Consider the following 26,475-nt stretch of genomic DNA (forward strand, 5'->3'; position numbering starts at 1 on the left):
TTCATCATTATGAATTAAAGTGCCATTTTCGCTTGGGTCTCCTCTCTGATTTATATTTTTTTTCCTCAGTAATGAGACGTAGCGGCAACTGAAAACATGTTGCTTCAGTGAATTGATTCTTTGGTGGAAGGAGCCCAATGGTCCGTGAGTAGCGAACGTCGTTATTTTCTCAAGCAAAATGATCCTACATTAATAGGTCAGTTAACAGAGTTGGGTAATTCTGGTCCAGTGAGTAAAAGTCCAGACCAAGATTTTGTTTCAACCAGCCAGTTGAATACTCTGTGACTGTGACTCTTTATGCTCAACTGGTTGGTTGAAACAAAATCTTGGTCTGGACTTTTACTCACTGGACCGGAATTACCTAACTCTGTTACTTAATAGGTGAATAGGTTGCAGTACATAGACTACATAATGTCTTTGTGTGTATGCTGTGTGCATACAACTGAATGTTTAACCTGAACCTTATTCTTTTTCTCATTCTTAACCAAACTGTCAAATGTTTACACATATTTCACAAAAAAAAATGATTGAGCAAGTATTACTGCCAAATAAATCTAAGAGCCCATAATACTGAGCAATGTTTATTTGGGTTAAAATCTTTTTGAGAAGCTCGAACGTCGATTTCCCAGGAGCCCAGCCTGATCAGGAGGAGCCCGGGACAGTGGGGGCTCTAATAGCACGAGTTAGTGGGGTCCGTGACAAGAGTGAGGATGAATCCACAGGTGGGGATGCAGTGGGAGTCAGAGAGGCCAAAGGAGAAGTGCGGGGCAGCCGAGCAGTACACACTGCGCTCCTCATCCAAGCAGGGTCAGGTCTAAGGGGAGATCCAGGTCACCATTTTCGGGCCCACATTAAAATAATAAAAACAAACTATGCACCATTTTATTTTCTAAACCATAGAATAAATACGATGGAGTGTGGCCACCCCTGAAAATATTAATTGCCCCCGATGGCCTCCCCAGTGAATCCAAGGGCAGCTTATCAACCTTTGAATCCTGCTGGATTATAACTGGCATTATTATTTAACAGATCCTGATGTCCAACGTGCCTTGCACAGTTCGCTATAATATCTGTTAATAAATCAGTATATGTTATCGAAATTCAGGTTAAACCCCCCTTTTAAAGAATTACACATAACATCGACGAACTCATGCAGTCATTTCCTAAGGATGCATTTCTTCCTCCTTGACGTCGTATGACTTTCCAAGTGCGGTGCCAACACTTTCAGGTCTGAGACACGTTTCTCCAGCAGCTCGCTCGCGATCACCAGAGCCCGGTGCGCGTTTTGAACAAGCAGGACCCAGGTTGCTTTCCATCGCGACGCATCTGCCGCTTTTCTTGTCCCGGTCTCTCCCTTTCCTTCGGCAGAGCAAGGTAGCTGGTGTCCTGGGGTGAGCGAGACAGTAAGAGCACAGATCAGCAGGAAGCATCGAGGGGGATCTGACCAGACAAGCCCCTATAAATGAAACTGATGCTTAGGTGTGTGTAGGGGGGGCTACCAGCCTCATCGTTCAGTCTCCGTCGTTTCTGCTTTGTGTTGTTTTTCTCTCGCAATAAAAGTGTCAGGGAGACTCACACGAGCATCTTTTCATCTGCTGTGTGTGAAATTTCAAATCACGTGGGTGGAGGCGCATTGTTCCAACAAGCCGTTTCCCCGCGACAATGGTATTAATCTTAATCACGTCCTTTTATTTAATTGTATCCATATGGATTTAAATCCCCGTCATCTTGAGAATGGGACAGGAATGGGATTCGTTTCATGCTCGGCCGTTTGCGGCAAACAAACGAGTGGAACGCAATTGAGGTTTACGTTTGGGGAGCTTTTTTGCACCACAAAGGGTTCCTTGTTTATGTTCCACTTAACGCACTGTAATAACATTCTGCACTGCGACACTCAGCTCTGCCAGCCCCTTCATTCAGCTTTTGTCTGCACAGCCTTTGTCCTTCACTTTTTCTGTAAAGGGATGCAAGCAGGCCCTGGCACCACTGAAGATTTTCACGGCAGAATGACAGATTTTTATCTTCCGCTTTACAAAACGGGGCCACTCAGCTCGGATCAGGACACAGATCCAGTCTCTGCGGAGGGCATTGTTTGCCTGAACACCCCAGGGCACCTGTGACTCTTTAGCAAACTGCTAACATGCCCTTCAGTCCACTGAAACATTATTAGCATGTAGGCTTGGACAGTCTATAAAAACAATGCCTTTCATAAGCTTGTTTTTTTTATCTTTGATTGTTTGGCTGTTATTCTAGTCCCAAGAGATAATCGTTTCTATCAGTGATTTTACTCGTATACATTTGAAAAGTTTAACAGGGTTTCTGTACTGTAGCAGTTTTTAGTGTTGAAAATGTATGAGCAGCTTGGTTTGTTATATAGGGTTCAGTTTTGGAAACTGCACTTTTATTTAATACTTCTGATCAGAAGCGGACATTTCAGGTCCAGAAAGTCAACTGGCTGGTTGAAACAAAATCCTAGTTTGGATTTTTACTTTCTGGACCTGAAATGTCCACCTCTGCTTCTAAATGACCAGTTTTATATTTCCATTATCCATCTCTCCATTTTATGCAAGGCAGGGCACCCCCTAGAGGGGATGCCAGTCCATTACAAGAAATTACATCCTATTTCTTTAACAGTTGCTTCTACCCCAAGTGGCATACAACTGAGAAAGCATAGTTAATCGTCTTCATCAATTAATCCAGCTCCGACAGCAGGGGGCGTGCAGCTTTGGCTTCCCTTCGAACCCATGGCGACAGATCCTGCTGAAGCTCCCCTTCCAGGGATTAAAAGCAGATGGGCTGGCCCACGCTGGACCCCATCTACATATCCTGCTGTGGAACCCAAGGGGATTAGACCCTGCCCTCCTGCTAGCCTGGCATCTGCCACGCTCAATATTTTTAATGGCAAAATTGGCCAGAACACAGTAAGCCTGGACTAAGCAGTGCATCCATTCTTTTTTCTGTCCCTTACAGCTGGTTGATTTGCTTCCCATCCGTTGTTTTGTACTTGCTTTTATTCTTCTGTTATTCACCCTCCACCCAGCTATCTCCATTGGCTATCTCCATTGGCTATCTCCATTGGCTGTCTCTATTAGCTATCTCTATTGGCTATCTCCATTGGCTGTCTCTATTAGCTATCTCTATTGGCTATCTCCATTGGCTGTCTCTATTGGCTATCTCTATTGGCTATCTCCATTGGCTGTCTCTATTAGCTATCTCTATTGGCTATCTCCATTGGCTGTCTCCATTGGCTATCTCTATTGGCTATCTCCATTGGCTATCTCCATTGGCTGTCTCTATTAGCTATCTCTATTGGCTATCTCCATTGGCTATCTCCATTGGCTGTCTCTATTAGCTATCTCTATTGGCTATCTCCATTGGCTGTCTCTATTAGCTATCTCTATTGGCTATCTCCATTGGCTGTCTCTATTGGCTATCTCTATTGGCTATCTTTATTATAGCAATTCAGGCTACTTTGCCCAAGGGTCCCACAACGACTACCTGGAGTTTTTTTTTTCCTAGCAGCCTTTGGTCAAAAGTCCAATTTTTTTAACAGGATTGGTTCAAAATAAAAAAAAAGCGAAAATCGGTCCGTCATCCTCACCTCACCGTTTTCCCTGATGAGTCTTGACATGCTGGCAGACGGATGGAACACAAACATCGTGCATTACCTTTGCCTCCCTGTTTCCTTTCATTCCCTGGAAGAATGAAAAATGAAAGATCCCATACCTGCACAGTGACTATCAAAATGAGAGAAGGTTGCGTGTAGCGCAGGGCCGATTCAAAAGGCATCTTGCTGGTACGGTCCCCTGAAAAACAATAGTGTGGGACAGCAAGTCGAAGGGCCTTAATAGCCTCATTATGGCAGTAGATTGAAGTGGAGAGAGAGGAGATATAGACAAGAAGCACAGAATTTAAAGCAGCGTTTCTGGGCCCATTCCTTTCATTGGGCAGAGACCCTAATCGATGTGATACAGCCGGGTTAATGCAGACTCCTAAAAACACGCTACTCATCCCCAGCAAAACTGCACATTCAGATAATTGGTTTCAGTTTCTGGGCAGAGGGAAGCACTGTAGCTTGATAGCTCGCGGGGGGCCGGCTGCCCCCTGTTGGAATGATTCCACAGCACAGAAAAGACCCTGACAGCTGTCATGAAATCCAGCTTCCCCCAGCACCAGCCAAAACCTTGCAAGGCGGCACCAATAACAAGGAAAGCCCCCTCCGGGGAGAACAAAAAAAGTCAGCGTGGGGGGAAATGTTCATTAAGCGGCTCCGGTGTGAGTCTAAGCGAGGGCTTTTAGGGACCACATCAGGAGGAAGGAATCCCAGCCCACACAATCCCATCTCCGCTTCCAGAGGCAATCTGTCCGGGTTTTGGGTTTCCTCAGGCGTTTATGGTGGTAAACAATAGTCTCATTTGCCACGTGGAGCAACTTTTCAATATTTGTGTAGAAATGCATAATCCTACTGGTACAGAAAGGGTAAATATATAGTGTAGGTAGCATGAGCCCTGATATCGGTGACTCACAGTAGGCTAATGGACACAATGTAGGGTCCAAAGCCTATCCCAGGCGGCAGAGGACACAAGGCAGGGTCCAGAGCCTATCCCAGGCGGCGGAGGACACAAGGCAGGGTCCGGAGCTTATCCCAAGTGGCGGAGGACACAAGGCAGGGTCCGCAGCCTATCCCAGGCGGCAGAGGACACACACAGGATGGGATTACAGCCCATTGCAGGAACAGCCCAGTCATACTTGTGTTTATTTTTAAATATGTAATGTTATGTGTTATCTTTATACTTGTGTCTCCTTAATCTCATGTCCCTGATCCCTGTGTCCCTGACATCTGTGTCCCTGATCCCTGACACCTGTGTCCTTGATGCCTGTGTCCCTGATCCCTGTGTCCCTGACATCTGTGTCCCTGATCCCTGTGTCCCTGACACCTGTGTCCTTGATGCCTGTGTCCCTGATCCCTGTGTCCCTAACATCTGTGTCCCTGACATCTGTGTCCCTGATCCCTGTGTCCCTGACACCTGTGTCCTTGATGCCTGTGTCCCTGATCCCTGTGTCCCTGACATCTGTGTCCCTGAACCCTGTGTCCATGACATTTGTGTCCTTGATGCCTGTGTCCCTGATCCCTGTATCCCTGACATCTGTGTCCTTGATGACTGTGTCCCTGATCCCTGTGTCCCTGACATCTGTGTCCCTGATCCCTGTGTCCGTGACATCTGTGTCCCTGATCCCTTTGTCCCTGATCCCTGTGTCCCTGACATCTGTGTCCCTGACATCTGTGTCCTTGATGCCAGTGTCCCTGATACCTGTGTCCTATGTTTACTGTCTGGAGCTAGACAACAATGCATTTCACTGCACATTACACTGCATATAATTGTGTATGTGTCAACTAAAATCTCATCTTGATTTTCTTCACACATATTAGAAAGTTGAGGAATAAATTAAAGGAATGTGGACTTTGCATTACCGATTCGATAATTATGTTGTTTTTCCTCTGTAGTCCAGAAGGAGCTGTAGCAGAATACAAACCTGTCCCGTCTGCTTACCCATAAGGCTCGATTTCTCACAGGCTTCAGAGGGTCTGAAGTGACTATCTGTCCGTTCTGGGAATTTAGCCGGAGCAGAAATCCATGCTTCTGATTTCCATGCCAGACTGGAGCTCTGTTCTGTTATTCATCAGCATCTTAAAGGACTGTAAGGCCTCCGTCTCCAATCCACATCTTCATCAGACCACAAGCTGTCCCTACTCACTGCATATGTATGCTGAGAACTTCATGAATTGAACTGGCTTCTTCTGGTGTGACAGCTATGAACAGGGGTCATAATCAATAACAATAAAATTCACGCTTGTCCTGGTTTTAAACAAACAGATTGACACTTCTGGTTTTCTGTCGATGTTTAAGTGAGTGAGTAAGTACTCAGGGAGATATACACTTGTTTAATGAGACAATACATGCCGACGCACTCAGCTGTTACACTTAGCTAGTGCCATTCAGTGTCATCAGATACTGATGTTTAGCCTACGTGTTTGAATCATATGGCCAAAGTATATTTGTATTTTTATAATAGCCAGCCGCTGAAGTTGAGGCCAGCACAGGAGCTCAGTGGGTATCCCTGTTGGTTGGGGGCAGGGACAGACTGGCATCAAAACAGCTCAGGATTTTGCTGTCAAGTGGCACCAATTTGATCGTTTGCTGCTGACCAGTTTGGGGGAGTTATTTGGGAGACTCTGCCGTCAACCAGCCCCAACAGCCAGTCCATGTCTGCGTGGGAATGTTCTGTACTGTTACGTGTTTTCCAGTGGGGTCCGAAGACATACTGCTGGATGAACAGGTGTCTCTCAGTCACTCCTAGTGTGTGAGTGTGTACCCCGTGGCAGACTGGCATCCCATGTAGGGTGACTCCCCCTCGCCCTGCCTCATGCCCTGTGCTGCCTGGCACAGGCTCCAGCCCCCCCAAGAATCCATTACAGGATAAGTGATAATTAATTAGTCATTTCTTGCCTCTTAAAAGTATCTAGTGAATGGTGCCCTACAATAGAAATCAACATAGCTTATATACTGACGTTAAATAAAATCCATGTTATTAAAATATTCTAAAGCATACGTAAAAGCAATTTACGTACTCTGCCTGAAAGTGAATGAAGAAGAATATTGGAAAAATAATACTTTTCCCTTTTTGTTGTTGGTTGACCTCGGATGTGATGTGATTTAAGCAGAACATTTTGCCATCTTATTAAATATGCCATTTAGATCTGAATTTTTGGCAGATTTCTCATGCAATTGAGGGTGACAGCCTTGGAAGTGGATTGTTTTCATTTTAACTTATTGAATGCCGCATTTTGACATTTTCTTCTTGCATTTTCATTTTTGATTAGTTGTTACGGTGCGCTCTTGATTTCTTACCGTTTGGCATTGGGACACAGAGCTGGAAACGAGGCTTTTGTCAGGCATTTAACAGACCAAATAAAAATGAAGAACCTCCACCTTTGTATTATTCTCAGAAGTCTGTAAATGGATTCGTAATTACTGCCTGTCTGCCGCAGACAGAAATGTAATTGTACCTCCAGCAGGATGGAGTTTACAATCTGCGAGCGCGCGCTGTATTCACTCAGCTGATTAATAAAGGCTTCAGGACGGGACTCCGCTCTGCACTCGGAGCCATTGAAAGCGTCTCATAAGGAGGAACAATAAAGCCGTCGTGAAGCTACCACCGAGGGCGAACCCCATCCTGTCCAAATCAAATGTTAGACTCGAATGAGCCCATGTTGCTCTCTCCATGAGCAGGCATTTCGTTAGGCTGTGGAAATAAATCAGGCCTTTCAGGGCAGCAGAAATCTGGCAGCCACCAACAAGCTTCTCCCTGACATTTTCCACAGCTTCAGAGGTCCCTAATCCACCCTCCTCACTCTCTTTCTCAGTGTGGCGTTTAAGGAGCCGGTGGAGCTTGGATGTGAGCTGACATCACAAGGCGGTGGCGTGGGCAGGTGGTGCGGAGGTGGGCGGATGGAGGAGGGACGCACTTATCTGCACGTTTAAGCGCGAGGACATGGACGCCGGTGCATTTGGACCCTGCCAAAGTTTTAAAGCCGCCAACATCTGTCTGCTGCTCTGCGCTCGCTTGCTCGCTCGCGCTCGAGCGTCGCTTCCAGGCACAGATGTGTCACCCTGTATCCATGACGATTATATCCTTTGAATGTCAGGAGGTCCAGCCTCTGTGGCACAAATATCAGCAGAAACAGAGGAAAGAATTAAAAAGTAATTAACAAATTTAATTAAAAATAGATTTATTTTGAAATTAATCCATAGCAGTATCTGGCTTTGGCTGCAACTGATCAGTGTTTAGTGGTTAGCTATCATTTGCTGTGGGTCATATGCTTTTGTGCCATACTGAGGTCCATTTCTTAATGCGATGTTACATGTCTTCAAAATATGTGTCTGTTGTGCACTAAAACAGGAGAAACACATTTTGTGCAGGGAAACAACTGCTAAAGATCCCTAACACTGCACCCAGCCCAATCAGATATTTCATAGATGACAGATAAAATCTGCAAAGGATTGGAAGCATTGAGACATCAGTTTTTTTTTTTTATGACTGTCCTCTTTGGGAATATTTATGTAGATGTTTTCGCACTGTTTCCATTATGGAACAAAAATTAAATCGATTATTTTTTATAAAATTAATTTTTGAAAACTCACTTTCTCCACTAAAAAAAAAGCATTAAAAAAAAAATCTTTTTAATCCGTCTTTTATGTCTCTGCATGTATGATGCCATTAGGAGAAAAACAACAGCTTCAAACATATCTGTCTTTCGATTACTAATTTAGATGCAAGTTAATGAAGATTGCCATGAGCAGACGTACATCAAAACGGGTGTCATGAAAAGACACCAAGAGCCACACAGGAGAGGGGAAAAAAATCAGCCAGCATCAACACAAGCAAAGTCAGCAGCACACAACTGCAACCACTGAGGACACACTTCTTGCTGGATAATATTCATTGATGTTGGCCGTGTATTTGAGCTGCCTCGAAGCTGCAAATTGATCTTGGGTTTTGAGCAAACATCCCTCTGTTATGACTCTGTTCCAATGCCCACCTGCCCACTCTGTCTTCCAATTAACGATGATCAGAGGGATGCAATGAGGGGAAGAAGCAGAGACAGGAGCCAAGCCTGAAAAGGATCGACAGTGTGGATGCAGGTGGATGGAGAAAGAACGTTGGTATTTGGTATGACGATCCAGTAGGGGGCGATGGTGAGACCAAATAAACAGCTTTTGCTGGTCAGTGGCAAGTGGCCTGGTGAAATGGACGGATTGGAATGGAGGTCTCCACAGCCACAAGCCGACCAACACAAAAGCACATATTAAACATGCAAAAAAAGACAATTGTTTCGTCGTTTATTGAGCAGACCCAGAAGCAGGGACAAACAGATCCCGTAGCAATAGGGTTTAAGGGTCTTACTCAAGGACCCAAAAGAGGGTTCGCTATCCACCAAGGGATTTGAACAGATGACATTTTGATTACAGGCATGAATCCTAACTGACTGAGCCATCCACTATACAGAAGCAGCCAAAGACAACAACATAGCAGAGATAGAATGCGAGCACCCAACCCTCGAGGTGAGACAAGAAGGCCACCCACCGCATTACCGGTGTCACCCACATGTGCGTCGGATTATAGTCTATTGACCAAAACAACGTTAAACACGATGCATCCTTCTGTGAAAACCACGCTAGACAAAAATAAGAAGGATTAATTGTATTTTGAATTGGAGAAAATAACCTGTAAGTCCATGCCAGTCTGAGAAGCGATTCAATCGGAAATATGGCAAGTGGATTAAGCTGATGAACAGATTTCTGTAATGTGTTTTTATTATAATTCAGTGAGAATCTTCAGAAGTTGTTGCGATTTTGTCACCTTTTATTTCTTATTTTGCTTCTGTAATTTGAGTTGAACATTAAGCCTTTATGAGCGAAAGTTATTTATGGAATAGATGTTATGTAAGAAGTGCTTACACTGAGCAGATGGTGAATAACTTTTAACTAAACCCATTTAAAACACTCTGTTTTCAGATTCCAGAAAAATCCGTGTTTTACTGCCAAGCAGGCTGACTCTTAATGTCGGTGATTTCAAATATAGAATAAGGAAGACGTTAAATGACAGAAAATCGTTCAAGATATTACACCCAGTACACTGCAACTTACGTCGTTGTTTCAGGATTCAGCCTGAATTTTTATCTGTTCACCTGGAAACGCTATGAAACATTGTACGGCATCTAACAAGCTGTATGTCTCACCAGCACATTAGAGGAGGCTTGGATGAAATGGACGCCTCTTTGGTGAAGTTCTGAGGTGTGACTCACTGCGTTCTTGGCAGTTGCTCGCGGTGGCTGCCGCCTGTTGACGGTAAGTGTGTCCCCTGGAGCCCGCTGGAATCTCAGCATGTTTGCCAGTGACAGCCTGCGGAGGGGTGTTGGGAGATAGGACCCGTTCGCCATGGCATAAGAAAGCTACTTCTATGCTGAGGAAGATGAGGTGGGCGGTGCTGGTGGTCACTGAGGATGTGGGACCCTGTACTGCGTTTTCTCGTCCCTGCTGTCGGTCATCACAGCACTCTGTGTCAGTTTTAAGCCCAGGAACAAAGCGCGTGTCAAATCAGGTGGTACGCTTGCGGCATTTTCCGGGCAGCCAACTGCCAGGACCAATCGGCAAACTCTGAGAGAGGCCCGTTTTGAGGTAACGGAGATGGAACGCTGTCATGGCCACAGAAGCGTGACGTGGGTCGGCGCGTCTGCGAGATGTGCTACGTATCAACAGGACAGCACGATGCTATCGTCATTAGCATAACCAACATAGAGCACAAGCAAACATGTGTTACGCTTGTAAAAATAAGTGTTGTTTATCAAACATGGTTATATCAAGGCATATTCCTTGGTTATAATCAGACATACGCTTACTTCTGGTCTACAGTTACAGTAAATAATAGATAAGGCTGAATCCTTTGATTTGTTTAATCATCTTAGAGTCTGATGCATTGTTGCTAGATTTATCTTTTGGGAGCAGTTATTAGGCAGAAAATTGACAGTAACATCGTGAAACACAATTCTGTCACATTTTACTGTATTTAACTAGTTAATAAAGAGACTGCAACTTAATACATCTCTGTTTAAGTTACACATAACACCCAAATACAGAAAATTTCACAGTAACACTTGACTGGAAATGAAGACTAGCAAAACAAAACCTGACATCTCTGGCAACTAATAAAAGAACAAAAATTAAATATGTCTAATGCATTCTTTTGATGGATTGCTGCTGAAGATGATTTACTTTCGCCTCTTGGCAGTTATGCTGAAGGCATAAGAAAGTGCAGCGACTGAGGTTTCCATGATAACAAAGACAAACGGCATCTCTTCAGACTCAGCTATTTGCCATCTTCCCCGCGTCCCGCTCCTTCACAACAACCTTTATTTTCTTGAAGGAAAGTCAGACATCCTGCAATTGCTGATTTTAACTACAAATTCTCTTCTAGACCTAAAAACGTGTTTGTTTCTTTCTTACAAATACAATTTCCTAACACATCCATGGAGTATAATTACAGATGTTACAGAGGGACATTATATAGCAGACCGCATGATTATTTGTTCCCGAAAGATTCGATCATTCCTTTGACAGAGCACACGAGCCCAGATAAACTACAGAGTGAGCCCAGGACTAAGATGAGGAGGTCAAAGATCTTAAGCTTGCGGTTGAGTTTAGTCCATTTGAGCTGCAGATGGAAGAGGGCTGGAAGCAGGAAACTCATAGCTGCCCCAGTGACACTGCCCGTCAGTCCCATGAGTAGCGAGAAGTGGGGCATGAAAGTGGCCATCAGGAAGGTCAGCAGAAGGAGGCTACCCCGAAGCAGCAACTTTGTTCCGACCCCACTGGCCTGGCCTGCACGCCGGTTTGTAATGTACGTCTGTAGGACCTCAGTGGCTGCGTAGAAGGGCAGGGGGTAGGAGAGCAGCGCCTTGGCTAGCAAACAGAGGTTGACCACAGTGCGCAGAGTGGCAGGAAGGTTGTCTGTTATCACCTCCTTTGTCTCCTTGCCCCAAGTGAGAAAGGCAAGGACAGAGAAGGTGGTTTTGAAGACGCAGGCGATGACGTGAGTCCAGGTAATCATGCTGGAGAATTCACTCCTGTCCTCCATGTTCCCCTCTAAGGTAGGTAGGAAGATCTGAGAGGTGTAGCTGAAGATGATGACCCCAATGGACACAAGGAACTTCTCAAAGTCTACAGAGACAGCCATCCATGTCCAGGACCAGTGGGGAGCCTCCAGCAGGCAGTAGCCGATGATGATGAACGTGATGAGGAACTGGGCCAGGGAGCAGAGCAGACTGAGCCTGGAGACCACGTGCAGGTCCCGAATCAACATGCAAGGCATGAGGGTGAGAAAGGTGATGATGGACCATGCAACCGGGGGCAGAGGGAGGTATGGGAAGCTATGGCCTGCGAGGTTACAACTGACCACTAGGTAGAGGATACAGGTCATCATCAGCTCGACCCCTTGGGCTGTGTTGACGACTGCTCCGCCCAGACGGGGACAGAAGTGGACGCAGCAGGCATTGGCGATGTCTTCGTAGGTGCTCCTCACCCGAATAGGATGTCCCACTTCGTCCTCCTCATAAAGGCAGGCAACCAGAATCTTACCAGTGTAGCTGCAAATGATGGCAGCCAGGACAAGGAGGATCAAGCCCGGCAAGCCACTCTGAAGCAGTGCGTAGGGTAGCCCCAGGACAAAAATACCCTTAAATGGCAAAAGAACAGAAGAACTAGACATATCGCACAAAAATTCGAGCCATTATTAAATTTATGTGAATCAATGGGTCATTGGTTTTGATACGTAATGCTAATTACAACAATGCTGAGCAGGCACTCATTAGACTCAAGGTCAAGCAATTATGCTGGACACAGATACAGTACCAGTCAAAATTCTGGACACACTTACCGAAAATCATTTCTTTTTCAGCAAGATAGTAACCCTATGCACACCTCGAGGTTATGTAAATATTGTGTCATCTTGTGAGAGATGACCTGGTCCCCACAATCCCCCAACATAAACCTTATAAAGCCGGTTTGGGATGAGTTGGATCTAAGAGTATGAGGAAGGTAGCCAACTTGTGCCCAGAACCTGTGGGAACTCCTTCAGGACTGTTGGAGAAGCATTCCAGGTGGCTACATCTGGAAGCTGCTTGAAAGAATGCCAAGAATCTGCAATGATGTCATCAAACAAAAGGGGGCTAGTTTGAGGAGTCTAAAAGTTTAGAAAACGTTGAACACTTTTCCTGGAATATTTGATATGTATTATTTCATTGCCTCAAGGCCTTTTACTCTAAGGTGAATAACAGCTAAATTAGAGATAAATGCATTAAAAGCAGGTGTGTCTGGACATTTCACTAGTGCTGTGTTCAAAATCTAGTAGTGGATGGATGTTTGAACACCATCCCTGGCTTTCGAACCGAGAACATTATGTCTAGAGATTCATGGTCCTGTGGTTGTGCTCAGCCCTGGAAAGCTTTGGCCAGATAAAGATGACATCTGGTAATTAGTGTTACGAGTGGAACATGATGCAAATCTTCCAGTGCCAGAACAAAGTGTACATTACAGCACTGTCAGAATTGTTGGCCAGTCATTTGTGCCTTGTTATTCAAAAGGCTACAGAAATGTTTGATTGCGCAATTGACAACTTGTAAATGTTTTACAACTGACAGTGCAAAATACATTTAATTAAATGTAATGTATTCCAAAACACTGAAAATAAGAGTCTTTCCTACTTGCAGTTTTCTGTAATTGACTTGGTGGGCAAGGTTGATGTCCCGGAAACCTGACACCTCTGCTTTCCGTAATATAATAAAATAGCACCAATATCGTGCATGATAATCATCCTTTATTCATACAGTTTTGCCTTTCATCCTAATGCACTGACAGCAGTCTGTTGACAAGGTGCAGGTGAGGCAGTACGACTCATGTCTAAAAGCTGGTCTCCTTTGAATTGCACAGTAACAGAGAAACTGCTACGGTAGAACTCCTGCAAATGTACTTTTATCTGAAATGACCAAATTTGCAGCTGAATAAATGTATTAACCCAGCAGCCAGTCATCAACAGCAGTTTTTCTGTGCCTCAAATCTGCAAACATCGAGTGACAAAGCACATTCTCTAACACCCTCTACTAGCTCCTGTCCAGTGGACCCTCTGATAAGTATCTATAATATTGATTCTTTAATGCTGACTCTCATCCTGCTCCCGCATTTACATGCAACATAACCATCTCGTGAATGAATATCATGCTCAGCACATGCTGACACTAGTTACCTGGATGGCATTGGTGACATTCCAGCCCGCTTCCCAGGTGCTGAGCTTGGGACAGATGATGCTCTGGGTGTCCCCCGCAGGTGTGACAGGGGGGTCATCGCAAAATGTCACTTGGCTGGACACACAGGGCTCCCCGTGATTGTCTCCGGCATCGCCATAAGTTCTGCTAAGCTCATCCCTTTGCACAAACACAAGGCATTCCTCCTCTCCTCCACAGCGAAACCTGTAGCCCCTCAACAGTTCCACTTGTGTTTCCAACCAGCTCAACCTCAGCCAAGACATCTCAGGATTATATGGTGGTCTACTGATGATTCTAGAACCTGCTGCCTTCCACAGTCATGCAGGAAGAAAACAACTATTTTAACTCACTGGGGATGAATAGCAGATTGGGAGATTTCTCTCCCATCACCAGCTCGATGTTAGTGGCCAACAAGTGTCAATCGCGGGGTATAGACCTTACCATGAGAACACGGTCCACTGCACACCAACACACGCCTCGAACTCTAAATTGGCTTCTCATGACAACGAAATCATCCTGCTCTTCAATGCGCACGCAACCGGTGACTGACAGCGGGGAGATATGTCTCAGAAAGTAATCACATTCTGAATTTCAGGTCGGGGGGAAAAAAATCGAATTCACGCTTGATTTAGGCTCAGGAAACCCATCATGCTAGCTTAAAATGATGACATTTTCAAATTCATTGAAATGTAATTGGCTACTATGCACCCCCAAATTGCATGAATCTAAGTAAAGTTTAATGTAAGTAAAGTGCTCTTGGAAAAGGTTAGCACTATTTAATCAAGATTTTGTTGACTTTTGTTAACTTACTGTAACTTTTTGTGACACTAGATGGAACTATAGAGCTCACTCGATCTTCTAGCTAAAATGCAGATACTTTTTGGGTCATCATAAATAAATGCATACATGCGAAAGTAAAACACCACAGATATTATGAGCTTTAAGAATAAAATAAGTAAATCTGGAAGTACCGTGTGCGTAGAGTACCTGCGTAAAAGTCATTTCGGTGTTTCAGGGATGCGGAACTCTTTTCATAGTGCAAAAGTAAGAATTACTAGTCTGATGTAAGAAGCAACTGAAACATTTAAGATTTCAACCAAACTCTTTATTAATGCTATCACGCTGAAACACTATTAGTTAACTAACTTTTAACTCCTTTGGATTAAAACGTGGACGGAGAAGGCAGCTTTGAAGACGCAGGCGGTTAAATAAGTCCAGGTGATTATGCGGGGAAACTGACCCTCTGTAAATGATAACATGAAATATATATAAATCTGCCTTATAAACGAACAGCAACGAACTTTGAAAACAGTTTTGAGAAAAAATAGAAGGCATTGAGCGTAGCGGTGCCCCCACTGCAGAGGCTGGGGGAGGGAGGGCTTCTTGAACTTCTTCAAAGTCCCGACTGAGGTTTTCCGCGGAGCGCAGAGGCGACTCGGGCGGGCACCGCAGAAGAAGTGCTAGAAAAGTCCAAAATGGGAAGCCTGCTGCATTTCGCTGTCGTATCGCTGATATGGCCATTCAGTCAAGCCCAGCAGAGGGGTGAGTGCAGCGTTTACTGTAGTAACAGCTAAAGCAAATCAGTAGAATTAAAGAAAAAGAAAACTCTTTCTGAACTTTGTGGGCCGGCCAGGGAACGAGTCTTGGACTATAACAAGATCCGCTTTAACAGTAATATCACATAATACAAGCTCATAAATAAACGATTAAAGGGGTCTTTATTTTGTGGCGCAGTTGTTGATTTGTTTGTGCATTTCACTTTATTTTTGAAACTGCATTTTCCCAGCCTAATGTCAAATTCTAATTCAGAGAGGATGTAGATTTCCAGTGGTAATTAGTTTCTTACATTCTTGCATAGGTTACTTTTGATACAGATATATTTTTAAATCTGTAAATTTGTGATGGCAGTGGTTACACAGTTTGTTTTCTTTATCTTTCAGAATAAGTGAAAAAGATCTTTATATGTTTATTTCGTTATGGGGAAATTGATCAAGAAATACTATATGATAATGAAATATCCATTGATGTTCACAGCAGTACTGTCTGTATAGGATTTCGCTCATTTCATTTAGACATGTTTTATCTAGAGAATGAGCTGTATGGTTGTAAATAGTCTGCATTGACAGTATTATCTCCTTAATTTATGCCGGTTGTGTACATGAATTTGTGATATTTCAAAACCGGACAAGCACTGCACTGCATACGTCCATATGTCCGCACTACCGCTAACCCTGCACGGTGACGCGCATTTGTCCATGTTTCCCCACTACAGCTAACCCTGCACGGTGACGCGCATTTGTCCATGTGTCCGCACTACCGCTAACCCAGTACGGTGACGCGCATTTGTCCATGTGCCCGCACTACCCCTAACCCTGAACGGTGGCGCGCATTTTTCCATGTCTCCCCCAACAGCCAACCCTGAACAGTGGCGCGCATTTGTCCATGTCTCCCCACTACAGCTAACCCTGCACGGTGACGCGCATTTGTCCATGTCTCCCCCCTACAGCTAACCCTGCACGGTGACGCGCATTTGTCCATGTCTCCCCCCTACCGCTAACCCTGCACGCGATGCTGAGATATGAATGTGCTGAGACAGGAAGGAGAGACGGATCTGTGCAAACGCTTCACTGAGCACTACACGTTTCATTCAGACGCATTAAGGCGCTCTGGGCTTTTGTCCCTGTCCCTGTCGTGGTAGCGTGATTCTATGCCCTTCCCCAAGGGCTCTCTGGTACATATGTCTATTAACAGGAACTCTTTGTTAGACAGATACAAAGACAGTCAAAAGCATTTGGGGGGGGGGGGGGGGATGCTAAATTTAGCATGAAAAGTGCCATTTCCATGCACTAAACATAGTCCAGAAGACAGAGGTAAACCTGTATATCTTGTGCTGATTGCAAATGAACCTGAGCTACAGTGCTTGTGGTGTGTCGTGGGTGGTAGGAAAACCACTTCCGCCCTTTCTCCCTCCCAGCCAAATGTCTCACCGCATTCACTATAGATTCTGGTCATCGCTGGCATTGTGAGTCACAGTGTGGTTAGTGTGGTGGCCTGTAATGACTGCCATGCATCACTGTGATGGGTAGGCAGGTGGGGATGGAGGCGAGAAGGCAAAGCGCTTTACAGAATAATGACGCATCGTAAATATGTAAGAGAGACCCGGGTTTTATGCGGTCATCTCCCTGTCTCATATTGGCAGCGTATTAGCAATCAGAATAAAAATAACGGATACTAGTATCACCTCATCCATGGTATCAAATTTTGTGAAAATATACAATTATGTTCTTTACTATATTTAGTTCAAATATGAGGACTTCTAATGGCGACGTAAGTGACCTTAAATGTCAGTGGAGACCAAAGAGTAATTAGTTACTGGCACAAGCGCTCAGGCCTTGAGAATCTCTGTCAGACATCCCAGCTGTGTGGTTCTTTGGGGCGTCTTCGCTGACTCCGCCCACTGGCCATTCACTGGAGATCTGCTGAAGTCGCTCGCAGATCATTCATGGGCTGCCATTTCTGTCCACTTTGGCTATGCTGCCCAAAGACGTTCATTTTTATCACTCTTAAGCCACTTGTTGTTGCTTTGCATCAACATGCTGGGACAGTTTTATCAGCCGGATAGTTTCCAGTTTAATTTGCCACGTACACAAACACTGTCCCTGTGAGCAATGAAATGTTTTTATTTTCCACTGGCTTCCCAGATCGTGCACATTTTAAAAAGTGTTTCACTGCACACATGTGCAGTGCATGTCTCTGTATGTGATGAACAGAACTTGGAACTTTATAGACCTTTCCTTGACCCGCCCTGTTTCCGTGACAGTGAGTGTGTGCCCTGCGAGGGACTGGTGCCATCTGTTTTATACTCCTTTCTTCCCGAGACGGGTTCCTCTCCCACCGTGACTGCATAAGTGGTTATGGAAGATGGACAGATAAATGGATGGATAGATGGATGGATCGATGGTGGGTAAATGGTTTTGACAGAGAAAACGCTCTTTGTCATACGGATCCCGCTGTTGTGTTTGGTTTAAAGGATGGTCTTGACTCCATTGTGTTGAGTCTGTACCAGCTGTAATATTTGGCTTTTAGAACAAATAAATACATTTAGTCTAAACTGCAACACTTATCAGAGAGGAGATTGCTGGAATCTCCGTGTTGTGACATGGCTTATTTTCAGTAATGGCTTCCTCCTTTTCTGTACAACCAGAGTTGCAGAAATCGAAAGCTTTTGCCAGGAAGCAGAGAGCCAAATGCAGCTTGCACCTTGACTGTAACATCTGTCCATTGCAGCGCTCAAGTCAGTAAATACAGTGTGGACCACATAACCTGTGGAGCAAAGGGAATCACAGGGAAGGATGCAAGCTCCTCCCACACGGAGCTGGAGTTTGATTTAATCCTGCCAACCAAGAGGTGAGGGGTGGAGGTGTCTCTTGCCCATGTGTCCAACGCATCATGGAGCTTCTCTCCTATGTTGACCATTGAACCTCTGCCATTGGCTGCACAGAGATGCCCCTCCGGCTGTGTCCTCCAATCACAGCTGCAGAAGGTGCGGGGACAGCCTTCCAGGCTGTACCTTGGCAGTGCCATTGAATTTTCATTTCTTAACGATTTAACAGGCTGCCCTCGCAGAGACGTTAGGTGGCTCTGACATTTCGGCAGACTCCTCCTAAACTCCGATTTTCGAAGATTTTATTCCTCGCTTGCTTTAAAATTCCCCAGTCTTCACAGTCAATGCTTTGTTTGACATTTACTAAGTCGTCCTCAGAAATCTGAGAAAAAACAGCTTTTTATTATACACAATATATTGCACTGAAGCTCTTAATAGTGCTGAGAGAGAGAGAGAGGGGACCTGACCACGTTTGTAGCTTGTTAAGGTCATTTTGAAGTGTCTAACTCAATTTAGATTTCCCATATACATTAAATACACATTAAGGTCATGATTCATTCGGTGTGCTTTTTTATACTATGCTGTCATGATGAATATTGGTGGTCAGCGTGATAAAATGCATACAGTGCATTTAATGGTTAGTTAACCAACAAAATTATGCTTGTTAATTTTTTTGTCTTCGAAGAGCACCGGAAGCTGAGAGCAATTAATCTTAATATTGTGTATGGGGCAGTGTCTAAATGTTTATATACAGGACGATATGATGCGCCGGAGGCAGAAGTGGGTTGTATGAGTATTTGTGTGAAAGCCCCGATTTTTTCAGTCTAAGTCTAGATGAGAAGCAGAGGGGATGTCAGCAGATGTTGCTTAGCCTCTAGCCTGTCAGGTGCCCGGCGCGTTTAGGCTGGAGACTTGGTCAGGCTTTCTCCTGTATTGTGTCTTCTTTGTGCTCGGGGCTATGCCCCCCCGGTCCACAGATGGGCAGCTGAAGTGAATTTCTGATTGCCAGCTTCCCTCCATCTCCTCCTCTCCGACTGTATGGATGTGAATAAATGAATCCTTGATTCCCGTGAACGACTTGAGCAGTGGGTTTCACGGCAGCGGACGTGCGGGCTGTGCCAGGTTTTTGATACTTTCGCGAACCATTGTGAAACAGTAGCGATTTTAATGCTGAAGGTAAACATCACTAAAATATAAACTTTAGCAACTCTATAGATAAATCCCAAGCCAAACAGACATGAATCTGCTCATTGCTCAAGCATAGTTAAGCAGAAGCTTCACCTTATCGATCGTCGTGTCTTCGTGTTTTTTTTTTTTTGCAAATAAATCATCAGCGTTGAGTTTCTTTGTTAGGTTCTCAACGTTGCTGCCTGGTCCTCCAGTTTCGTTGGATGGTCAGAGTTGCACACAGTATTCTGCAGTTACTAACACTGTGTTTTCGACTTTTAGGTTCCCTTCAGTCTGGTGCATGCTTATTTTCCACTCCGGTCACTTTATCAGTCGAGGACACCCACGACTTTGTGATCATTAGTAATGTTTTTCAGAGCTGGGTCTCCAAATGCTTCTGGAGAAACAGATTTATAAAAATCAATACTTAATTCTATGACAATGACGGCGGAAAGTGGGGCTGAATCCAGTCTGACTTCTGTTTAGTCGATGCTGATGAAAAGAGGCTGGGAATCCAATTTCATAAATTTGCTCGAGCGCATGGGTGATTGTTTGGAAGTGGACTTGCTTGTCCAATACATAAATGGCTGTCCAAACCTATTTTTGTAGATATATTGTATGTAATGAAAAAAGGAAAACAACTGAGGATTTTCCAGAACGCAATTTTCTAAGCAACTGTGATACGTAACATTACATAACAGGAGAATAGTGCATGAAGCTGGACCAGCTTGCATAGCTAACATGTGCAATGGTCTGTTTTCTTTTTCTGTATAAGTTCTTTGGTCTAGTGGAGAGGAAGTAGCCCTCTCTGGGTACAGTATAGTTAGTTGTTGTATTTTTGTCCACAATGTCATGCTTTTCTAACGTCTCCTGGGTTGTGAGTGCAGATTTGTGTCACTGGATATATGTGCGAAGAGGGGTGATTGGTCAGGGTTGACTGCAGTGCACCAGTTGAGGTGTTTTTTTTTGTGGTTTGGTCCCCAATGGTCTTTTCAGACTCGAGGCTGTGGGAGGTCTGGCGCTTGCGGTCTACCCCCGAAACTCCGTGGGTCGGTGGGGGGGCGGGGGGGGGGGGGCGACCTCGCGGGGCTTGTGTGGTCCAGCCTCCCCTATGCCGGGAAATCCAGCAGACATTTATGAGCGCGGACGTGTCGTCGGGCCCCCGGAGGCTTCTGGAACAGGCCGAAGTCCACTGTCTGTGTCGCGCCACGTGACGCGCGGCGCCTCTGTAAACGCCAGCGTTAACTTGCAGTGCGGAATGGCTCCGTCGTACGAGATGCATTATCGCCGTTGGACTTTTTACGAACAGTTCAGCCGTTGCACTCCTGTTACCTGACAGCGTCGCTGGTGTGGATGCGGGGGGGGGGGTTAGGGTTAGGGTTAGGGTTAGGGTTAGGATTAGGGTTAGGGTTGGGGGGGGGGGGGGCACGGTAGGCGACTCAGGGCAGGGAAACTGCGTCATGAGCCTCTTCATTTACTTCAATTATACAGTAATATCAGGGTTTTTCTTCTTGGCCTCTTCTTGGATTCCCACCCCTGTGCCTCACTATAACCCCCCCCCATATCCTGACACACATCCTTAGTGTTTTTCTTGCTGCAATGCCAATATTTAGTTTTTATCCCACCATTCTTAAATCCATCCCTAATCCCATACCGAAATAATTCCCATTCCGTTCTTCCATCCCAGCCCATGTAGTTCCGTTTGGCATCTCCCCCGACTCGCGTCTTGTGTAGCGCTGGGACCCCCCGACATTCCTTAACAGGCCGTCTTCTTTCCCCGCAGACCCGCCGTATCGGATTGCCAATAACGGGATGCCGGCATCCGCGAACAGCGCGCATCTGCCCGCCTCCAGTATCTGCAAATCCCACAACCTGCATCATTTTCCACTGGCTGTCAGCATATTGCTCTCTGATGTGGAAACTCTATTGAATGTTATAAAAATGGAGAAAACAGTGGCTGCTGGCAGCTGTTTCCCCCTTGCATCAACCAGCCCCCTCCCCTAGGGGGCGTTTTTCAAATTATATTCCCATTTTGTTTTGAGCTACATGCGCAACCGGTTTAACGGACAGGGAGTGTTCCTCAGCAAGCAGAGAGGGAATTTAGCACATTTATATCAAGTATGGAACTGCTGGGCCTTCTGTTTAGTGTTTAAAATGAATGAAGGGCACCATTGAATTGTACCTGTCAGTCTGCTGAATTTAAAATTGTTCAATTATGCTTTTAAAGAGGCTTGCCAGTAGGGGACTTATTATAGGAAGTCTTGTAATTTTCAAGGCTCTGAATATATGCCAAAAAAAATAGTGGAGATGATGATTGGTCAGTTACAAAGTCTTTGAAATGTTATTAGTGTAATATGGTTACAAGTGGTATGGAAGTTATAAAATGTATTTTATATGAGCTTGATCTTCAGAGAATTAATTTAAACTGTTTGTCAGAAAAAGGGGTCTGTATTTGTTATGCACATATCATCATTTTAAGTAATAATCTGAATGAGCATTAGTTGAAGTATTTAAATACTGAAGAGTATGAATACTAGTAGCAGGGGTTAGCATCGTTGCCTCACACCTCTGGGACCCGGGTTCGAGTCTCCGCCTGGGTCACATGTGTGTGGAGTTCGCATGTTCTCCTCATGTCGTCGTGGGGTTTCCTCCGGGTACTCCGGTTTCCCCCCATGCTGAGGCTAATTGGAGTTCCTAAATTGCCCGTAGGAGTGCACATGTGAGTGAATGGTGTGTGAGTGTGCCCTGCGATGGGCTGGCCCCCCCATCCTGGGTTGTTCCCTGCGTCGTGCCCATTGCTTCCGGGATGGGCTCCGTACTAGTACAAGTACTAGTATCAGTACTAGTATCGGTACTGGGTCCGATATAGTACTCGGACTCATATGCACCAATACCAATAACTGATACCACATGATGATGTATCAGCTATATGGTTAGTGAGCAAAATAAACAGCATCACAACATGCCTGCAGTGTGGAAGCCAAAAGCATAGCAGACTATGTTCTGAAACATGAAGAATAAGTTTATACACACTATTAAACGTCTAAGAACTAAACATAAGAAAGAGAACAAAGAAACTGCTACCAGCTGCAGTCTGCAACAGCCCACCGTGCAGCAAAAATACCAGATGCTTTTACAAGTATATTGTTCTTGATGATCAAGCATAATGGAGTGATGGCGGTGCAGAGAGCATTAAATACTTTGAGAATTGGTACTCAGTGTAAAAGTTTGTGAACCATTGCTTTAGATGGTTTTAGATGGTCTGCAGCATGTTTTTAAATCGTAATTAAATCCAGCCTGCAGATCCGTTGTTTTTTCATAGAGACTAAAAAACTGCCAATCAGCACCCCCTTGCTGCCCGGCAGGTTTTATCGCCAGCTGGGTAGCGGATTATCGGTGTATCGTTTTTCACTCTGTTACGTTATTTCTTGCCTAAAAGAATGAACTGCCTACTTGATGTTGTGTTTATGTCGGTAATTTCAATATTGTCGTTTATCTCGATATTTTAAAATTGTGATATTATTAAATAGCGTAATATTCTTTCACGCCTCGCCCAGACATACTTGGTATCGGTACCAGTGGGTACCAGAAAGCGAGCATCGGTACTCATACTTAGCTTGAAATAAATGGTGTCAGTGCATCCCCACCGAAGAACATTTTTGCCTTTATGACAATAGATTATGACAAACACATAAAACCATCAAAAGCCTTGAATGAACGATTGGGATCCAAAATTAGCAAACGCTACGCAAAATCCGAGATACTGAAGATGTTTGATCTGTACTTTTCCTCAACCAGTCTTACACTGGAATCTCTGTTCCTGCAAGATTGCATCTGAAAAGCAAAGATTATTGAAATGTTCAGATGATTATTACATGATTATGTTGATGAAGCCAAATGAACTGATGGCACAAACCGGAGGAGGAAACTCTAAAAATTCTTGATTTTGAAAAATATTAATGTATCGCATGGTGGGTTTAGTGCTACGTAAAGGCGTCTTCGTAATACGTTATGATGGGAACGGAGGCATTTCCACAGAATACTTTATGGCTCTCTGACTCATTTATTACCTGCATGGACACTGATGGCTAATGTGAGGCACGGCGTTAGCGGTGCAGGCCGCCCTGTCAGCTCACATCCTGTGTTTTCCTCCTGCTCGGAGGGTAGCTTCTTGGTATGCTGGGCTGGACCCTTTATTTCAGGGCACGAAACATCAAACGTGGCATTAGCGGTAAATAGGGGAGGCGAACAGGAGCAACATTTTTATTTAAAAATGTAATTTAATTCGCAATACATCCGAAGGTGCGTGTATATTTATGCATACGGGGCGGAAATTGTTGGGGGAGAGAGATTTGTTATTGATATTGCGGTACGGCCAGCAGCGCAGTTTGGAAAAGTGCTTCGTAAGCCCGAGAGCAGACAGGCCGGCCGGGAGGACATAGCTGTCGGCCCGTAGAGGCGTAAATCACAGGCACCTGCTATAGTTGGCAGGCCAGGGTGCGATGGGCTAACGTAGCCGCCCACGTCATTTTTAATCGGGTTTGGGAGGAGTGACATCACCGCAGCCCGCTTTTAGAAATGAGTTTGGCAAGGAAGACAGTTCTTCGTCACGATGACCAGTCAGGAGTGCACAGCGGCAACGACTGCAGCGACAGACGGAGGCCAGGATGCTTATTTGGCTGATACGTTTTCTCGTTACAAACATTCTGCATGATGCATTTGAGCTGGTTGTAGTAATAATGGAATGTAAGAATACCCAGGCGAGGCGTTCCAGGTTCATTTCTTACATATTTGGCGTCTCAGAACACTGGCTCTTTTCCATCTATATGTTACGCGCACGTGTTGTTGTGTGGTACAAGGTGTTTTGTGGACATCAGTGTAACGTTAAAGCCATTTTCAGCAATTGTATATCCATTCAGGGTCGCTCTGAGCTAAAATCAGTTGAGAAAAGCACAGGATATATAGTATGAGATGAATTCAGGATGGGAAGGCGCTCAAAAACACTTTAAAACACTTTTAAAGGACAGTTTCAACCCGCCACTTTAGCTAAAATACCTGAGATCGTTTTTTGGTCTGTGAGAGGAAGCGGTAACCGGAGGATACCGACTTGGAGAAACTATAGGAACACACGAGCTTCTGGAGCAATCAGCTCGAGTCCCCATCTCTGACAGTGTCCGTCAGTGTCTAACTGTTATTTTGGAGCTGGTGCCTTCGGGAATTACTCCTCCAGTTAGTAATTGCAGTGATTTCCCTATCGATATAAACACTAGTCATCAACAAGATCATTGCATGTCCGGAACTGATCCAGGGAGCATAGAACATGAGTGCAAGACATCACTTAACCCAAGAACATGCCTTTGGAACGCAGGAAAAAAAGACCAGGGTAGCTTGAGAAGCTGAGGGAGAACATGCAGACTCCACACGCAAGGCATGGGAATCGAACCCATAACCATGGAAGTTTGACGCATGTATCCATGTAATAAAATTAAAAGTTTGAACCCCCTTGAAATTTGCTGAACCTCAGCCCCCCCCCCCCCCCCCCCCCCCCACACCCAGTCTCCAAAAAATACAGAGCGTTGCCAAACGCCCTCATGAAATTTATTTCTAGCTATGGGCCTTATGAGGCTAAGTCGCTAACCGCAAAGTGGCCATATTGCTTTATTACATACAGATTCTGACAAATTAAATATGTGTGAAAGGCATTAACAGTAAACTTCTCAGCCCCAGTAGTGCCTGGGGGCTGGAAGCTCCTGCACACGTGTTTCATTTTTGATGATCATGTTGCCAAGCACACTAATACAGTACAGTGCAGTTAAACTTGAAACAGGAGTGGAAAGCATTGGGAATCATTTGTTGGTCTGCATAACTTCATCTATTTATCTAAAGCCAGTCCCTGCAGCAGTTAGGGACTAAAGGCCTTGCTCTGGGGCCCAGCGGGGAAATCTATCTGCTAGCTCCAGGATTTGAACCGGAGACCTACCGATCGCGGGCAGTACAAGCAGTCCGTCAGTTTTGGATGAGATCCATTCCCTAAGTCCATCAGCAACTCAATAATAATGCAATAATAATAATAGTTACTACATACAGTACTCTACTGCACTTTGAGTCGATGAACTGCTGAAGCCATACAATGTTTTCACATGAGTCACTAAATACAATGTGTGTTAGTTATTACGAACCGTTGTATTTAACTCAACTTTTTAATATAATAGGCTTTAGGACAGTCCATTTGTAACTATGAATTATCTTTAAATTGGACTTTCTTCAGCTGGGGGCTGCTTGTATACCAGCAGGAACACATGACATTAGTCTCCACCCATAACAGTCAGTTGGGGGGGGGGGCACATAAATACGCACCATCTCACCATTCCCATAATCCATCTGACGTGACTTTTCCCCACGATAATGAGAATGCTGCTGAATGACTTCGTCAGATTGGCATCGGCGCAGCAGCAAGCCCGGGCCGCGTGAGCGACAGAAGCCGCGGAGGTGGGCGTGGCTCACCGGTGACCAATGCATGCTGGGGGCTGGAGCGGCCATCAGCGGCAAGCCGCACATGTTCCCCCTCACTGGCAGGGAAAGTGCTGCCCCACACTGTGGTAATTGACTCGCCCATCAGGACGCTGAACTAATGGCTGCTTGGCTCTCCTGTGCCTGCTGTCTCTAGAGGAGCCCCACCCCCTGCCCACCCAGGGGTGCATGCTTAAATCTGATTTCCATTTGTCTCACATTACATATATTGCTGTAGCAGCAAATAAGGTGTTATTGGAATGTCTGCTGGAAGCGCTTAGCTCTGATTCATTGGAAACAAATAGCGATTCGATAAGCGGATTAGGCTTTTAGCATATTAATACTGTGCATTGCACTCTGGGCCACTATTTTGGGACTGATTTTGCCAGGGGGGAAAAAGGACCTTTGTGAAATTATACTGCATCACATTGAATATAAAAATGTTTCTTTTTTTGAAGAAGTCCACCGATTGCTACCCAGAAACAGTCTCCGTGGTTTCCACAACGGTGAAGGACATTTTCTATGAATTGCAACA

General features: G+C 44.9%; 2 protein-coding genes and 1 long non-coding RNA gene across 3 annotated transcripts in view; 1 reads left to right on the top strand and 2 right to left on the bottom strand.

Annotated features, from left to right (window-relative positions):
- Positions 1–615: 615 nt before the first annotated feature.
- Positions 616–10,260, bottom strand: LOC125727707 (uncharacterized). Its single transcript, XR_007388821.1, has 3 exons — positions 9,803–10,260; positions 3,727–3,806; positions 616–1,386 (listed from the first exon to the last, which is right to left on the bottom strand). It is a non-coding gene; the product is annotated as an uncharacterized LOC125727707 (long non-coding RNA).
- An 882-nt stretch (positions 10,261–11,142) lies between these two features.
- si:dkey-126h10.1 (vesicular inhibitory amino acid transporter) lies at positions 11,143–12,327 on the bottom strand. Its single transcript, XM_049004581.1, has one exon. The coding sequence runs from the start codon at positions 12,325–12,327 to the stop codon at positions 11,143–11,145; it is 1,185 nt and encodes a 394-aa protein (XP_048860538.1).
- Positions 12,328–15,268: 2,941 nt separating this feature from the next.
- The window catches only part of lama2 (laminin, alpha 2), a 103,754-nt gene continuing 92,547 nt past the window's right edge, over positions 15,269–26,475 (top strand). The window contains exon 1 of the mRNA XM_049004573.1: positions 15,269–15,421. Within this exon, the coding sequence (XP_048860530.1) occupies positions 15,355–15,421 (67 nt within the window). The 5' untranslated portion in view covers positions 15,269–15,354. The remainder of the gene's footprint in view (positions 15,422–26,475) is intronic.

The sequence above is a fragment of the Brienomyrus brachyistius genome, unplaced genomic scaffold (assembly GCF_023856365.1).
Source record: "Brienomyrus brachyistius isolate T26 unplaced genomic scaffold, BBRACH_0.4 scaffold112, whole genome shotgun sequence".
NCBI lineage: Eukaryota > Metazoa > Chordata > Actinopteri > Osteoglossiformes > Mormyridae > Brienomyrus > Brienomyrus brachyistius.